This window comes from Drosophila subpulchrella, chromosome 2L, assembly GCF_014743375.2.
Source record: "Drosophila subpulchrella strain 33 F10 #4 breed RU33 chromosome 2L, RU_Dsub_v1.1 Primary Assembly, whole genome shotgun sequence".
In the NCBI taxonomy this organism is placed as follows: Eukaryota; Metazoa; Arthropoda; class Insecta; order Diptera; family Drosophilidae; genus Drosophila; species Drosophila subpulchrella.
In genome coordinates this window covers 12,215,759-12,230,290 of record NC_050610.1, presented here as the reverse complement: position 1 = coordinate 12,230,290, position 14,532 = coordinate 12,215,759, and the positions used below count along the sequence as shown (strand labels likewise).

The 14,532-nt window shown below is 40.2% G+C and overlaps 2 protein-coding genes across 2 annotated transcripts; one reads left to right on the top strand and one right to left on the bottom strand.

The window, feature by feature from the left end:
* The first annotated feature begins 5,302 nt into the window (after positions 1-5,302).
* On the top strand, positions 5,303-8,685 carry LOC119547389 (short-chain dehydrogenase/reductase family 16C member 6). Its single transcript, XM_037854237.1, has 4 exons — positions 5,303-6,016; positions 7,555-7,672; positions 7,818-8,418; positions 8,472-8,685. The coding sequence occupies exons 1-4, from the start codon at positions 5,861-5,863 to the stop codon at positions 8,572-8,574; spliced, it is 978 nt and encodes a 325-aa protein (XP_037710165.1). The 5' UTR covers positions 5,303-5,860; the 3' UTR covers positions 8,575-8,685.
* LOC119547388 (probable ATP-dependent RNA helicase DHX35) lies at positions 7,446-11,314 on the bottom strand. The gene is made up of 6 exons (XM_037854236.1): positions 11,039-11,314; positions 10,810-10,941; positions 10,654-10,745; positions 10,492-10,585; positions 8,707-10,436; positions 7,446-8,645 (listed from the first exon to the last, which is right to left on the bottom strand). The coding sequence occupies exons 2-5, from the start codon at positions 10,936-10,938 to the stop codon at positions 8,715-8,717; spliced, it is 2,037 nt and encodes a 678-aa protein (XP_037710164.1). The 5' UTR covers positions 10,939-10,941; positions 11,039-11,314; the 3' UTR covers positions 7,446-8,645; positions 8,707-8,714.
* Positions 11,315-14,532: the final 3,218 nt, after the last annotated feature.

The following is a 14,532-nucleotide window of genomic DNA, read 5'->3' as shown; positions in this document are numbered from 1 at the left end:
TGTCGAGCGGCGATAACGCGGATGCGAAAAAGTGAATGTATAGGCCACTCGATGACGTTGCCGCAGCCTCATCTTAATACGTGACAGAACCATTAAGTTAAGCAGCATGTGACTGGTTCCGCTACGAGCCCAAATATTCCGAACAAAATATAATATCTAGTAGTCGAATCGCTCAAGAGGCGGATGGTATGATACGGAAAAGGTATCAATGGTTTAATAACACTCAAGGAATGATCAGCATGATTCACCTCTTAAGATTCATTGATGGGTAAGCTATTTATGAGATAAAAAACAAGCAAATATAAAACGAACATTCCTCTAATGTTGATTTATATCACTTCATTAGTCTCAAGAAACATATTCCTACACTTTTAATGACCTAATCAATCATTCTCAAAAAAAGTGGTCATTTGCCAAATGTTCCACCAATAAAATCCAACATGAAAAATATTTATATGGAATATTTTTAGCTATCACACTAGTTCATTGCACCTTTTGCTCATATCATATTATGACTGACACATTATTCATTATCTAAGCTCACCACATATATCTTCGTATTTCGATCATGTGTAAATCTTCAGAACTGGTTGGGAACACGAAACCAACATCATCGGTTTATAATTCAAACACTTGACACAAGTGAATCAAGCATAGCCAAAGCAATAATTCATTAATATTTATAATACCGAAGGCGAAAAAAATGTGTAATCGCATGCAAAGGTAACACAAAGCAAAAGCTTAATCTGATTTAAATTAAATTAATTCCACACTTTGATATTTTGAAGCGTCGATATTTTGCTGGCTGAAAATATATATTTTTATGTAGCTATAAATATCTTTTATAATACAAAATTAATATTTATTGAAAATTCAACTTATAATCTTTGCGTTTGTGTCAGCTTAAATTAGTCAAAGTTGAGTGGGATCGATAGTACCTTTTTTCAGCTCGTATGTAATGTGGGAGATACAATATTATTCGAGAACACATTCGGCCATTCAAATGACTCTCCATATAAGCTTAAGTGTCCCTGATTATTTAAATAATAAAAATATAGCTAATGGAATCATTTATCATCTGTGCCGCCTGACCTTAGCACATACAAATCAAAAGGTTCGGTCCACGCTTCAGTTTATACTTTTTGGTCAATCAATTTCGATGGGCGTTAAATATTTGCAGTTGTTAATACGCGTAACCTCTTGAGAAGCTTGATTAAATATTTAGTTCACGCCTAAAGACTTATTCATGGGTGTGTCGATTTAAGCGTGTGTTTATAAAAATCGGTAATGTAAAAAAACCCTTTGACTTAAATTAGGTTAAAAATTATAATTTTAAAATAATTTATTACCCAATTCATAAATATTCGATCTGAACACGATCTATATAAGGGGGTTTTCTTATGCGTGTGTAAACCCATATAAAAAACTACGTCATATCCTATCATTACAAGTTGCGTGAATAGCTTAGAATAATCGAATATGAGTATCCTAGAGATTCTGCGAATTTTCTTTAGTCAACCAACGTCATCGTTTCTTTTTATAGTTCTTGAGAAAATTAGCAAATACGTATGAAAATACAAATTTTAAACGTCATATATATTCCTGACGTATATCCATTCTCTTTTTACCCGTTAGACTTCCATAATCCCAATTGACCTTATGTCTTTTAAGATGATAAAGCGTGTATCTTATCATAAATTAATTTGGATCGCAATATAACAAATACTAAAGAAACATGTTATATTTTTAGATCCATTAATTTGATGTTTCACTTTGCGATTTTAGTTATTTAGGTATCTTAATACAAATACAATACAAAAATTAACAAACTAACTTTAAAAATAAATATATATATAATTCATCCTTTATTTTTAAATTTTAGATCTCATTATTTTACTTATAAAAAGTGAGCTTACAAAAGCATTCCGAACCCAAATCGCTTAGCAGGGACACGAACCGGTCTATAGCTTTTATACGTACTATTGCTATCCAGCTCTCGCGCATCGGAAAAATGCCGGCAGCAGTATAGTTGTCCCGCTCTAGACCACGAGAGCCAAAGAAAACAGGGGCTGCAAAAATGTCGGGAATCGTACTACTAATTTTTCTGGGCTCCTGTTAACGGACGCGCGATACAACAAATCGCACTACACAAAATTATACGTGAAAAAAGTCACTTTAATGCCAGCCAACGAGAACGTTTTGCTGCTGGCCGCATTTTTCTAACACCAGTCAGGGCCCCATTGAAAGACCTTAATAATCACCTGTTGCACCCATCAGCCTATAACTCGCTCGGCCAAAGGGTTCGATGGGTTTCGGGGGTTAAAAAGGGTTGGGCAGCAGGAGGGTGGGGGAAGAAAGGGCGGTTGAGTCAATCAGATGAGAGGCCAATTACAATTGTGATTGCCAATAGGCCCGGGACCTATCATCGAATGCAATGGCCAAACAATGGCCAATGCCACATGAAACACGAACTCCACCCACATAATTGAGATTGAGGAACAGGATTTAAAGGTTCTCGCCTGGGAAACCCGTTTTTCGGCTCGTTCTTCTGCAGATTCTTGGGCTTATCGAATGGCATCATCAGATCGTTTGCAGTTCCTGCCCTGCTCTTTCGCCTGGCCAAGGGCCACTTGGGCACTTTGGCCTGTAATGGCTTTATCCCCGCTTTAAAGCATTTCTGGTTGGTCTGCGCCTGTCGCACCAGTCACAGTAAACAGCTGACGCCGGCCGGGCGCTATCAGTAAACTAAAGGAAATTAACTCAAAGAGCCGCATTCTACATACTCTTTGTGGTGTTAATCAATTTAAATAGGTTAAAATTCCATAAAAAATGGTGGTTCTGAGTGTTTTGTTGATAAACCCTTAGTAAAACCCCATTACGTTACCATTTTCCAAGTTAAGGGAACAGGAAGGGGAATCTTTAAACATTCTCAAAAAATCAGAAATCATATTTTCAGTTTTCAATAAAAACGATAGATACTGTACATTTTTAAATTCTATTAAAACACCAATTAATTCTAGATTACACCCATCCTAACTACGTCTTCTTTGGGATATTGTACTCCGATCACCAGAATTTTCCACACCAACCGGTATTATAGCAAAATAAGGCGATTGGCCGAGTTTCATTTCGTTACCTTGTAAACAGAGAGAGGTACAGGCGACTCGAGATGGTAAATATCAGACCCAAAATCGAAACACCCTCCGCAAGGGTATAAAAACAATACACAGCGTCCATGAGACCTTCGTTCGGCTGTGTGTGTGCGCACGAAATGCGGAGCGTTAGCAGCTGTGACGGCAGCCAATAAGAGCCACCATCCAACTATATGAGGGCAAACACCATCTATGAGATCCTGAGTGCCTGGTGTGCGGTTTGTGTCATTCGACCAACACAAATTTTGAAGTTTTTTTCTAGATTTTCTCGCTATTCGAATGCAGGCACTGGGCGAACGCTTGCCGACCAATAAACTGTAGCAACGATTCCGGGGGCCAGCGGTACGGCAATTGCAGGCAGGCACCAAACCACCCACCAAAGTTGCGACGAATAAAAGAAGCAGAAACCGAAAACGCTCCGAGTATCTGTGTGGTGTGTATTTATGCATCTGTATCTGTGACCGGCACTCTGTGTGTGCCTGAAATCCGTCGGATTGCTCGTATCGATAGGGCACAGTGCGTTGGTCTTTTGGTTTCTGGGCGCCTGGCTAAAATATCGGTAGTTTTGTTGGCCGCGTGACGATTGCCGCGTGACTGAAATTGATTGGAATCGGTATCGATAAAGCAGGTGATGATCCTACGTCCCCTCCGAAGATCAGCTAAATTTATGAGCTACACAAAGTACTAATTAAGGTACTAATAAAAAGTCCGGCGATAAGAACAGCAGTCATTGAAACAATGTGGCTATATATTTTCTAAATTGTTCTATGAGTTGAATAGAGAATAATAACACTGTACACATGGAACAAGAACTTGACTGACAATTTCCCTATGCCACATAAGTCACAAAAATTTATCCGAGACCAGAATGTGTAACTTAACTTTATTGAATGAAGAAATACATTTTTAATATAAAAACTGTAAATCTAATGATTTCATTGGCGATCAAACCTAATACTTAAGAAAGAATTGTAACGAAACAATACTTTCACGTTTAATGGGAACTTTAGAAAAATGTCTTCGAACCAAAGAAAGTGTTTCTTGCTTAGTTGGTGGTTTTTATAATAGTTCATGATATACATATAGTCATGCATGATATTCTAGATAATAATATGTTCATATCATCTAACTCTCCTTCTATTGCTATTTCGGCGAGGTATCGTTTCAATAAAGATTATTTGTGAGGATGAAACGAAATGTTGTAGTTTAATCTTGCTTAGAATGTGTTAATTTTACGGATGACACTGCCCACTTTGAGGCGCTTTTTTAAAGATCGAATGAAGTTTGACATGAAAGCAGTGTGCATATTTTTGGGCATCGCACAGTGGGGAATTTGACCACTTCTTCTGGGCAAAATTAATTCCTCCCTCAAATTTAAGGATATCAAAGTAAAACTTAAGAACTTGTTGCTTTTTATTAAAACCCATATTGACTATGATTTGATCATACAGCCGCTATAGAAATGCTCTTTAACTTTGCTGATTTTCGAGATAAGTGCTTATAACTTTAACAATAGCGATGATATACGTTTTCAATACAATATTAAATGTTTTGTACATATCGGATGAACATTTCCTAAAGTTTTTATAGAAAAAACCTAGGACCGTATTTACTATACATTTTTTCAACTTTTTGTTCTTCTTGTACTTTTGTTTTACAGCCTCTAAAAACCACTTAACTTAATCAATGACAGAGCTATGTATTTCTGCTTTATTATGATAATAGTTTAAAGCAAGAAAACCTCTTTACTTTTAAATTCCCCATAGTGCAGGGTTTATATTTTTGGGGATCGTTTGGACTAAATCTTTTGTATATTTTCGAGAGATAGATCATACTATGGGTTCTGCATTTTTTCTGAATTAAGAACATTTGACCCAAGTAACTCAGTTACAAATTTAAAAACTAGTATAAAAAAAATTAAATATTTAAATTTGCTTTACACATTTTATCATTACATATGTAGATATTTAAATATAGAATATTCTAAATGTCCTAAGCAATTTCCATATAAACATAATTTTTTAAAAATAACTTAATAATACCTGAGAATTGATTTAGCAAAATTATCTTAAAGATCTGGTCTAGACTGTTTTTCAACGTCTCAAATACCCAATGAAGCCTGCGAATAGAAACGGAATCAACATAAAATGTAATCAAATACTCAGCGACTTGGACAATAAAATGAGTGAAGAAACAGGTCAAGTCGAGTGGGCCACCAGCTGCTTGGCTAGAAAGAGCAAAAGCCAAGCTAAGAAAGTGCTCAGATTCGGCTCGAATAATGGAAAAAGGCAACAAAATAGAAACAGCGTTGGTTTGAGGTTTGGTTTTCGGTTTTTCGCCAGACGGAGATGTTCAGTGGGGATTGTGACTTCAGCCTAGGCGGACGTGAGTGCTTAAGGCCAGCTTGAAATACTGATCGTGCGAATCGCAATCCGAGACGGTCGGCAAGGAAGACAGAGAAATTCCAGCGAATTTGCATTTGTGCGGGATCATTAACATGCACGGCTTTTAGCCATCAAAAGTGATCAAATTGTGCATGCCGAGTGCCATTTGTGCGGTGTGCCACAGCCCTAATCAGCCATTCAAGCCGCGCATGCGCAAGGAATATCAAAACCGAACCCAAATCGAAACTCCCGCGCACGTGTAACCCCTACCCTGTCTATCCAATTTAATTGCCAAGGGCGTTAAAACATAAACCCTCCATCATCATGACTGTTTCACCGGGTCTTCTGCACATGGAACACCCACTCAAGGCTTTCTATCAGTTCTTTATTGATCTGATAGTGTTTACCATTAAATCTATATTTTACATACTCGAATCAATATACTACAGCCTGCTGCCCCAACGTTTTAGAAAGTTAAAGGTACAATGCAAATACTTTAATCTAAATGTAATAGACTTTCTTTCCTTGATTGACCCTGGGCCCACACTGATTGCACAACAACACCCGCAAAAAATATATTTTTTCAAAGCTGCTTCCAGTTTACCACTTGAAATCAATCATAGGTAGAGCTACCTCCAAGTCATTTCTCTTGGGTTTTTTTTTTGCAGACCGTCAGTTTTGGCAGTTTCACAAACATTAATGAGCCACGCGCAGTTTTGTGGTAATAAAAACAAATTATACTCGCTTTTATAAAAACAATAAGCGTGTTCAACTCGAATTTATGATACACTTTACCTGAAACATTAAAATCAAACAAAGAGCAGCAATATTTAGTTAAATTAAAATGTATACAGTTCGGTTGTTTGTCTTATAGAGGAGTCTTAAAACTTTCCAATTTCCTCATTTGCAAGCCCTATAAAATTGTCGTAAAAACGTTTGAACAAACCTCTGGCTTTGTTTTGATACGCTTCGATGGTAAACAATTTTGTTCACACGCTTTGCTGGCTATTCATGAATGGAACCCGCCTCTATTTTAAATATTCGGCTTCTGCACACTTTACCCATGAAGCAGAGTACCTGAACTCTTTAAACATTTGCCAGCATACTTTGCTTTATGGAGCTTTGTTTTCAATTAACCAGTCCTAAAGGTGACATTGAAATTAAGCTATTTACTTGCTGGGCTTAAATATTTGCCATGCCCAAACGCATCTTCAGTTTTTGTCCAAAAATATCCGTGACTTGACAGTTCAATAAGCAGTAACCAACCAGCTTAGTATGACAACAAGTTTTTCCTCATCCAAAACTTTGCCTTTTCCTTAGTCATTATTGTTGCTGCAAAGTGCACGCTCCACGCACACTAAAACAAAAAAAAAACAAATTGCATAGAAAAGTATCTATAAATGGCAAGCAATGCAAAAGGAAAAGTTGAGATCTGCCTAGCAGACAGCACGAAAGAGCTTCCTTTTCTGCACTACCATGACAAAACTGATATGCTCTGCTGTAGAGGATTGAACTTTGCGAAAATTGATTGAACTTTTGTTGTGGGTCCAAGGCAAAAAAAGCTAGGGACATACTTGCGACATGTAACTCATATTATGATTCAAGCATATGTTGCAAGACTGTCGTTGGCCAAAATAAAAATTGTAAATTATGCAAAATGGCCAAGTCATATTAAAGACAGTCGCACCTTTTTCGTATGCTAAAAAGGTTTGCTTACATATATATGAAAATGAACTAAAAATCAACCGCAGTTATTCGAGGGATGGCAAATATTATGAACAATTATATAACATAATTTATGCAGCGCCATCTTTACAATTAAATGGTGTTATGAAAATATTACAAGGGGTTTCCTTTAAATGCACAAAATTGGGACATTTAATACAAAATATTGGTCTATTTAAGTGCGTTTTTAAAAACTTTTATATGTTTATACCAACTATAAATATATGTACAAATTTATTTTTACAATGCTTACTGAATAATTAATTTATTATTATTCTTTCCATCTGCAACAGGATGTCTCAGGCCAGGTGGTGCTCATCACAGGAGGTGGCGGAGGTGTTGGTCGCTTGATTGCCTTAAACTTCGCTCGACTTCAGGCCCGCATTGTCATCTGGGATATAAATCAAGAAGGTAGGGGGCCAGGAAATCGCACTCAGGTGCTAATTACTCCGTCACAGCTTCTGCAGAGCGGGTCAAAAAACCCGGCAGCTAGTGAAAGCTGTTACATTTACAATTTGATTAGCTAAACAATATATGACAATAATTTTCCACGCAGCCATCAAGACAGCAGTGGATTTGTTGGCCAAACATGGTTATGACAACTGCAAGGGCTATGTGGTTGATATCTCGGATCGGGAGCAAATCTACCAGCGGGCCAGTCAGGTCACGGAGGAAGTGGGTCCAGTGGATATACTGATCAACAATGCCGGAATTGTGTGCTGCAAACCCTTCTGGGAGCTGCACGATAGAGTCATCCAAAACACGTACAACATCAACATCATATCGCACTACTGGACCGTGAAAGCATTTCTGCCGCACATGATGCGTAATAATCGTGGCCACATTGTAACCGTGGGCTCGGTTACAGGAATGCTGGGCACCTACGGATGCAGCGACTATGCGGCCACCAAATACGCTTGCATTGGTTTCCACGAAAGTCTGCTCACGGATCTAAAAGCCCATGGCTTTGATCAAATCCAGATGAGTTTAATCTGCCCGTACTACATCAATACGGGTATGTTTTCAGGGGTTCGCCCCCGGATGATGCCCATGCTGGAGCCACAGTATGTTGCGGATCGTATCGAAAACGCCGTCAGGTGTAATGAAGTTTGGTGCGTCTTGCCCAACTCTATTCGTCTGCTTACTCCTCTTAAATGGTGGGTAAATTATTTTAAATATTAATATCTGAGTTAATCATTCTCATTTTCAGTCTTTTGCCCGCCAAAATGTGCTGGGAGCTGATGTCGCGGGTTATTCGTGGTCCCGAATCGATGATGTTATTCCAGGGTCGAGGACGCGTTGCCGCTGGTTAGACTCCAAATTGAATTGAATCATCACATCGATTACATCCTTTTAGCTTAAGTTGTTTTCAAGAGGCGTTTATCTATAATGTTACAATAAACTAAATTAATCAACGTATAAAATTAACATAATATTTGACCCACTTTATGTGCTAATCCCGCACTGTGGTTTGCTGATAGTAATGAGGAGCCAGTTCCGTCAGCCACTCCCTCTTGATCACCGTGATTTGGTTCATGAACAGCTTTGTCGTCTGTAGCAATTCTCCGTAGACCACGTACTGCGCTTGCGGAAGTGTATAAAGCGTAGAGTTGGGATGTATGGCCAGCTCGGTGCCGCTGCTAATCTGTCGATAAACTCCGGAATGATGCAGATAGGCAACCTGAGTGAAGAACCCGGCGGTGATGCACTTGCACAAGGTTTCCACATCTCCCTTGCACGAGAAGATTGGAATGCCGTATTTCTTCCTGGCCAATGTGATGAGCTGCTCCCTCAGTTCGTGGGCCCTTTTAAGGTTTCTGTAGATGAGGTAGTACTGGCCACAGAACTCCTTGGTCATGCCCTCCTCCACGAAGCCGGTATAAACGTTCAAGAGCGTAATGAAGTCACCTTCCGCCACCTCGAAGTGCCGATGGGCTATGCGTCCACTTTGTTGGGCAGCAGCCGAAACTGGTCGCGAGAATATCGATTGCACTTGCAGCATTGCAATGATGGTTATGATCTCCTCGGAGCAGCCCATCTGGCCGGAAACGTAGAGCATCTTCGAAAGCATTGCGCTAAAGGGCAGTTCGGCAAGCAAATAACCCACGGGCTTGGTCAAATTGCCCTGCTCATCGATGGCGTCCAAGGCGAAGAGTCCTTCCAGTGCAGATAGAAGATTTTGTGCCGGCGGTGGAGAGGGAAAGTCGAAGCGTAGTATGTTCCCGATACCCAGAGCTTTCAACTGCAGTACAGCTCCGCTCATTTCACTGCGTCGCATCTCCGGGGGCTGTCGCGGAGCAAGTGCATCAAAGTCTGCTTTGGTGTACAAACGGTATACTTTTCCTGGACGCATACGACCCGCTCGTCCTGCTCTCTGGATCGCTGAGGCCTTGCTGACTGGCACAACCACCAGACTGTCGCTACTGGTGTTGGGATTGTACCACTTCACCTTCACGTACCCGCAATCTATGACATAAACTATGCCCGGTATGGTGATGGAAGTCTCTGCAATATTCGTGGCCAGCACCACTTTGCGAACTCCTTTGGGTGGGGTAAAAAACACCGCCAACTGATCTGTACTGGACATGCTGCCATACATGGGCAGTACCTTGAGGTTCTCCTGCTCCGAACTGGCTATGTACTCGCGCAGGAGATCCAGTGCCTCCAGGACTTCCTCCTGCCCAGTTAGGAAGGCCAAAATATCGCCGGGAGGCTCCTTTTGATGCAGCTTCCAGATCGTCTCCACCGTTTCCTTGACATAATCCGCGCAGGGTTCGTTGAGGTAGAAATTACTCACAGCATGCATGCGTCCTTCGATGGTTAGCTTAACGCTAACTTCTCCTGATCCTGGCCAGCTAAAGAACTCACTAAAGAAGCCCGCATCTATGGTGGCCGATGAGATGATGAGCTTGAGGCTGCTACGCTTGCGAAGGATCTTCTTGAGCAGACCCAAAACCATGTCGGTGAGCATATTCCGCTCGTGGGCTTCATCCACGATGATAACACCATACTGAGTGAGCAGCGGATCGGCGAGGAGCTCGCGCAGCAAGATGCCCTCGGTCATGAACTTGATCTTGGTCTCCGCGGTGATCCTTTCGAGGAAGCGCACCACATAGCCCACTGTATCGCCCACTAGTTCGCCGCGTTCTTGCGCCACGCGATTTGCCAGGGTAACCTGAAAAGGATGTTCTTAGTTTGGGATTCTATATGGATAATTGGGGATTACTTACGGTGGAAACCCTCCGCGGTTCGGTGATGCCTATGAGTCCCTTGGAGTGCCAGCCGTATTCGTACAGATACTGTGGCACCTGGGTGCTCTTGCCACTGGAAAACATAGGAAAATCGGTTAAGTATAGAAGACTCCTCAGGGAACTTCTAAAATCCATACAAACCTGCCTGTTTCACCCACCAGAATCACCACCTGGTGCTTTTCCAAGCAGTAAAGTATCTGATCCCGATACTGTCGTATAGGTAAGCGTTCTCTCTGTAATTATTTATATATTATAAGTTAATATCACAATTAATAAAGCCGCATTTTATAAACTCACCTGCTCCACAAGTCCAAGATTGTGATGGGCATTGAATACAAAGGCGGAGGATTGCTGGTCACCACCCACACTATCTGTAATTGCATCGTCTGTCTCTGGTTTTAAGAACTTCGGCTTAAAAGTTGACATTTTCTTTGAATTTACTTAATTTAAGTTAGTTTTGAAATTAAAAACAAACAGCTGACGGCTTTAATGCAGTCACAAAAATATACCAAAAGGCCTTACAAACCTCTTAATTGTTTTGTAACAACGGTCACACTTTTTTGGCGGGAAATAAAATCAATTTCAAATATCAATTGCCGATAGCCATCAATAAAAATAATATGTACAATCTAAAAAACAATCTTTTGAACTAAAAATGCGATACGATTATCGTGCTAACAGGCAAAAAGGTTCAAATTTTGCAATTTTGTGTATATATCGAAATGATCTAAATGATCTGTTTTTAGAAATAAATTACTAAAAGGTCTATAATGATGTTCCAAACGGTTCTAAGTATAACAAATTAAAGTATTTCTCAACATTATTCATACAAAAAATTCTAGTGTGAAATGCTTCACATAGCCACCCTATCAGCCACCCCACAAATTTCTAATGTCCATAACATTCACCTGTATTATTTATGCACATGTTTTTGGCCATTTGCGGGCACGTTGCAGCACATGTCCCCTATAGCGAGTGAAAATAACTCTAATTGCCAGTGGCAAGGCCACCTTTATTCTCTGCATACCCTATAGTACTCATTATGTACTATATATACGGTCGTTTTGGCCACGTGTGTGTGTCAAAAGTGTCCCCCGAGTGTGCAGCTGTCGGCAACAGAAGCGCCCGGCCAATTGCTTTTGAATAAATATTGTATCTCTCGAGCAACAAACAATACACAATGTAAACTCAACTGTTTTGTTTCGCTTGGTTTTTTATATATATTTTGATTTATGCAACGTCAGTGGGTATTATATGGCTCAAATATTGGGTGGAGGGGACGACTGGGTAACACAACCAATCGGCCCCACATGCAAGACCCCTGCATTCTGCATTGACCCTGACATTAAGACCGCTCGCTTTAACTTTAACCCGAACCGAACACGTGCCCGACATGCACGTTTGACCAACCACATCCGCATGCCAGTGCTGAAACAATGGATTCCGACCCCTCACCAGACCCAGACCCACACCCAGACCCCGACCCCGACCCCATGGCGTATGAGTAATCCGAGTAAAGCTAATTAAAGGCCAGCGACGAACTTCATGCCAAGGACGAGGCGCCAAGTCGCCAGGCCAAAGCGAAAGCAGTGCCGACGAAGCCAAAAACTCTGCGAACAGTTTGTCAACACCGCTGTTCGCGAAAATCCCTTAAACCAAAGAGCACTGAGAAAAAATTGTTTTAGTTTCCATTTAATTAAAGTTTTAACCTTGATGATTTCCCAAAAGCTGTTTTAGAACATTATAATTTTATAAATTCAGAACTTATTTTGTTTTCCTTTTAAAACTTAATTTAATATAATTATATTTATGAGATATAATTATAAAATATAAAATAACAAAAAAAAGCCGAAAAGCTTGCTAAATAATTTTGACTTCTAGGTTTCTGACCTATATAAATTCGAGGATTATAAAAATATAATTTTTAAAACATTAATAAAGCACAATAAAAACTATCATAATGATATTGTTCTTATTTTTTTTCTGTGCTTATGGATTAGTCACTTGATACAAATTTTAACTTCCGTTTTAAGGCCATTTGAGAGCAATAATAGTTAAATGGATATTAGTTTACATCGTATAGTTATGGGGATCCCTCATTTCCGTACAGTGTGTATCTTGTCCAGATCCCGTTTCGGTTCGGGTTGCATATAAATTTTAATAGATGCCCCAAGGCCAGAGTTTTACTGTCAACCGGCTGTCGGCACTTCGCTGTCGGGATCCCAATTCCAAATCTCCCCCCGTCTTGGGGCACCTGACTAAATGCCATAGACCTTAAAGGGCTGTATGAATGCTAACTGTTATTCCGGCTTTTACGAGCAAAGTTTCCTTGGAAATGCCAGCGAGTGTTCATTTTTGTATCTATTATAACTATAGTTTCGCGATGACGACCCTGATTATAAACGCCGGAGTTATGCGTCCTCGACACCAGGCGAGTGGTGCGAAAAAGGGGGCGTGGCGGCCGGGGGGCTGGCGTCATTGTCTTTGCGTGCCTCGAATTTGCGTGATTCATGATGCATGTGGCATGGCGGCAAAGTCGCAACTCGAATGCAGCACACACACACTACACTGAGAGTAAAAAGGAGGATAACTTTTTGAAAAAAAAAAATAAACTCCATCTCTAACGACATGAAATTACTTGGTAAAGTGTCTAAAAGTATGCTACAAAAAATGTAACATATTGTTTTGACCATTATCCTTCAAAATTTTGTATATTAATTATTTTAATCTGGCAGAGCTTTGTAAGTTTCTCAAAATATCTCATTGATTTGAAACCACTCGGAAATGGGCCTAAAAGTATGCTTCGAAAAAGAGAATTTATTCTTTGAGCCATTATCCTTTGGAAATTAATCATTTAAAAAAATTGTTTGGACCTTTATCCTCCGAAATTTTGTATTTGAAATATTTTAATCTGGCAGAGCTTCGTAATTGACTTAAAATATCTAGGGATTTGAAGACAATCTTCATTGATTTGAAACCACTAGGAAACGGGCCTAAAACTATGCTACGAAAAAGATAATGTATTTTTTGAATCATTATCCTTTGGAAATATATAATTTAAAATTGTAAGCAGCTGTGTAAGTGTCTTAAAATCCTTAGGAACCTATTTTTGTAGTGTACCTGAGAGTCCTAGCACTCCGGGCGTTGTTTTTTGGCGCGTCTTCATGTCTGCCTTAATTACTAGAACTACTGAAACCGAAACTAGTCCCTGCACCACTTAATGCCAATAAAAATGTCAATTGCACACGCGACCTTGATGCGCCGTAAGGCTTTCCGGTCAAGTCGACCGGATTTCGGTTGGCATATCACTCCAAACGGTGGCGATTAAAATGGATTTTTTTCGGCAAGGAGGCAACAACGGTTTTTCGTCCTCACAGCTGAGCGGCTGTTTGTTTGTTTACAAAAACAACAGGCAGCCGAAAGGAGAGAGGGTGAGAGAGAGAGATATTGACAGAGAGTGAGAGAAAGACCGGCTTTGGTGACACGTGCTCCAAAAAGTGGCGGCGCTACGTGGCGTATACGTATTGCGCTGACGCCGTGGCCATTTTCCAGCGGTTTTTTTCTTCTTTTTTGTTCTTGTTGCTTTTGTGTTGCCGCTAATGTGTTTTGAAAACGCATATCCCAATCCGGCACGGTGTACAGTTACCGCTGGGCAATGGCAATGGCAACGTGCAAAACAAAAGCCAAACTCAAACTCCTCATGCGACTCTTCAAGGAGTTGGAGTGAGTCAAATGGCATGGTGGGCTTTTCGGTCGCGTGCTCTCTCGCTCGCTCTCGCTCAAAACGATGGGGATGGATGTGGTACACCGACACAGGAGAGAGCACCAACACACTGGCAGGGCGGCAGTGGGAGGTGCATGGCAAAAGAGGACGAGCGGACCCGAAGAGCAGGCACACTGAGAGAAATATTAAGGACTACGAACATGGGGCATGTTTATTTATATTTATTCAAATTTTTCAACAGAGATTTTTTAACGCTAAAGGTTGTAAAATTATAAAATTCTACCTTGCTCTAGGTG